The sequence below is a fragment of the Cricetulus griseus genome, chromosome X (assembly GCF_003668045.3).
Source record: "Cricetulus griseus strain 17A/GY chromosome X, alternate assembly CriGri-PICRH-1.0, whole genome shotgun sequence".
NCBI classification, from domain to species: Eukaryota; Metazoa; Chordata; class Mammalia; order Rodentia; family Cricetidae; genus Cricetulus; species Cricetulus griseus.
The window spans coordinates 75,207,656-75,210,365 of NC_048604.1; the positions used below are offsets into that span (position 1 = coordinate 75,207,656).

Sequence of the window (2,710 nt, forward strand, 5' to 3'; positions counted from 1 at the left end):
GAATGATTAATGGGGGTTTTATTGGTGGAATAACTTACATAGAAAACAGTTAGCGACTGTCATGATGTTCCTGCTCCAAGGATGCAGTCCTGCTACCTGGATGCAATCCTCGACCTTAGGGGCTCTCTGAGCCCTGATCCTTTCCCTGTATCCTGTCCAGTCTGCACATGTAACCACACCCAAAGGGCTTGTCCACTGGTACAGGTGCCCAGGCAAATATATTACTACCCACTGGAGTCTCCAGTTGTGGGTCTGTAGTTCATGTTTCCATGAGCATTGTTCAGTTGTCACTGTAGATTTATCCATCATGTTCTTGACCTCCCTTGCTCGTATGATGCCTCTTTGCCTGGATTTCCGGACCATGGCCTGGTTCTAGCTTGTGGGTCTCTGCATCTGGTTCCATCAATTACTGAATGAGGACTCTATGATGATTGTTGGGGTAAGCCAACCATTCTGATTACAGGGGTAGGCCAGTTCAGGCATCCTGTCTACTATTGCTAGGCGTGTTAGTCGGGGTCCTCCTTTAGTGCCAGACCCCGGGACACGCCTCCATCATCAAGGCCACACTTCCTAATCCTTTTCAAAATGTTCCATCTCCTGGGGACCAAGAAAGGAAATTTTGAGCCTATGTAGGCCATTGTTCTTCAAACCTCCTGAGGGTACAACTTCTCCTTCATATACTCTCAACCTCCTGAATACTCTGACCACTGACCAAATACTTTGCTGTTCCACAAGGGCAATATTTTCTTGTAGGCTATCCTCAGACTTGACTGGTAGCCTAGGTGCTTGGTAAGGCTCCTTCCCATTGCTCAGGAACTTTCCATCCCTGGGTCCTTCCTTTTTTTGTTTTTTGTTTTTGTTTTGTTTTGTTTTTTGAGACAGGGTTTCTCTGTGTAGCTTTGGAGCCTGTCCTGGCACTCGCTCTGGAGTCCAGGCTGGCCTCAAACCACAGAAATCAGCCTGTCTCTGCCTCCTGAGTGCTGGGATTAAAGGCGTGTGCCACCAATGCTCGGCTTTTTTTTTTTTTTTTTTTTTTTTTTGCCTTGGAAATAGAGGTTTATTACAGTGTGGAAGAGAACGCATGGCCCATTCAGTTAGTCTTCAAGAGCAGAGCTTCATAATGTAGGCCAGCAGAAAACAGCAGCACTGTGCCCTCTTTGTCAACACTTGGATTATGCTCACATCATCGCACAGGGTTTTGGGGACTATGCTTTGTTGCCCCAGATGTCTCTCATTTTGCAGGCGGTAACACTTCTTGAGGTAATAACTTCTCTCCTTCCACTTGTACACTTCCAAACAGTCATCAATAAATGTGACGATGACATATATGGGATTCACCAGTAATTGCATGTTCTCTTCCGAGTAGTGTTGAAATCTCTGCCGCTGGAGCCCAGTCATGGTGTAGACTAACAGAGATGGCCCACTTGAACACACAATCACACTCTTATCACTGACGCCCATCCACTCTGGGCTTTGCATGTGAGGTGACAGCTTGAAGCTTGCTGCAGCACGTGCTTCAACATTTATTTTGCCCTCTGTCTTTTCCAGTTCTATATCAAATGTGACAAATCCCGCAGTTCTGTGGGCGCCTCTCTGGTACATCAGCGTTATCCGGTCTTCCCTCCTTGAGGTCCAGAAGCCTTTGATGCATAATGTAAATGAAATAACACAAAACACAAGGGGGGGTATTCTGCTCGCCTCAGTAAGCTGTCCATGAAAAACACCTTTGGCAAGACACGAGGCTCTTTATTATTCAGAAAAACCCACTTCAAGTGAGGAGAGCAGTGTAGCTGGTTATTGGGGGCCTCCAATGCATGGACTGCAGAAATGAGCAGTAAGTCGGGAATCTGATATGTATAGAGGTCACCAGAAGTGCCACCAGTCAAGACGACAGGACCATCCCTTGTAATGACAGCTTTCAGTGATGGACAGGGAGATAACATTATGTTAGTCGCCAAAGCATCCCTGTCACAACAATTCCACACTTTGACGGTTGCATCCATATCTAAGGTGATCATAAGATGCATCTCCGGGAGGGAAGCCAGTTTCAGGATATCGATGGGCTATACTGGGCTTAAGCAGGTCATAGCACCCTCTCCAATATCCCAGGCAGTAAGCCTTGTCATGGAAGTCACCACACAGATAACCGATTTTCCTTCTCTGTCCATTGTTAAGCCACCCTTTGAGAGATAGCTCACATATCCCTGAAATCCAAAGTCCCTGGGCATTTCTTTGTAGATGAAGTCTTCCAGCTTTACCCGGGATATAGAGTGTTCTTGCCTAGTTTGGCAAAGGAAGTACTGCTTCAATGTCTGTTTATGCCAGCACTTTCGAGGCATGTCTGGAAAGAACCACCTCTTCTGACACAGCTTCCTCCAGAGGAAGTCAGTGCTTGCAACTTCATTCCAGCTCTTGTTCACTTGGGCAGCTTGGAGCAAGCTGAAGGCATCCAGAAAGGAGAAGATTTTCAGCATTGGCACACTAGTTAATAGTTGACCTGAGCCCCTCAGGACACACAACACGGTAGGATACCAGTCTCTCCAGAGTGAGAAGAACTAAACATTCTCCTGGATAGGTTTCAAATCCAGAATATACCCTCCCCACCCAAATTGTTAGAAACATCGAATAATCTCAGCGTTGCACACACAAACAAAGTGTGTTCTCTCAGGTAGGCAAGTCTTTTGGTAAACAGAATGTGTCAGAATCTAAT

General features: G+C 46.3%; 1 protein-coding gene across 1 annotated transcript; it reads right to left on the reverse strand.

Annotated features, from left to right (window-relative positions):
- Positions 1-1,101: 1,101 nt before the first annotated feature.
- On the reverse strand, positions 1,102-2,474 carry LOC113831998 (F-box/WD repeat-containing protein 15-like). Its single transcript, XM_035449736.1, has 2 exons — positions 2,093-2,474; positions 1,102-1,640 (listed from the first exon to the last, which is right to left on the reverse strand). The coding sequence occupies exons 1-2, from the start codon at positions 2,472-2,474 to the stop codon at positions 1,102-1,104; spliced, it is 921 nt and encodes a 306-aa protein (XP_035305627.1).
- Between the last annotated feature and the right edge of the window lie 236 nt (positions 2,475-2,710).

Coding starts and splice junctions, on each gene's coding strand:
- LOC113831998 (XM_035449736.1), bottom strand. CDS start 2,474: ATGCTGAAAATCTTCTCCTTTCTGGATGCCTTCAGCTTGCTCCAAGCT. Junction 1,641..2,092: donor TGCCTGGGATATTGGAGAGG/GTGCTATGACCT, acceptor TATGCATCAAAG/GCTTCTGGACCTCAAGGAGG.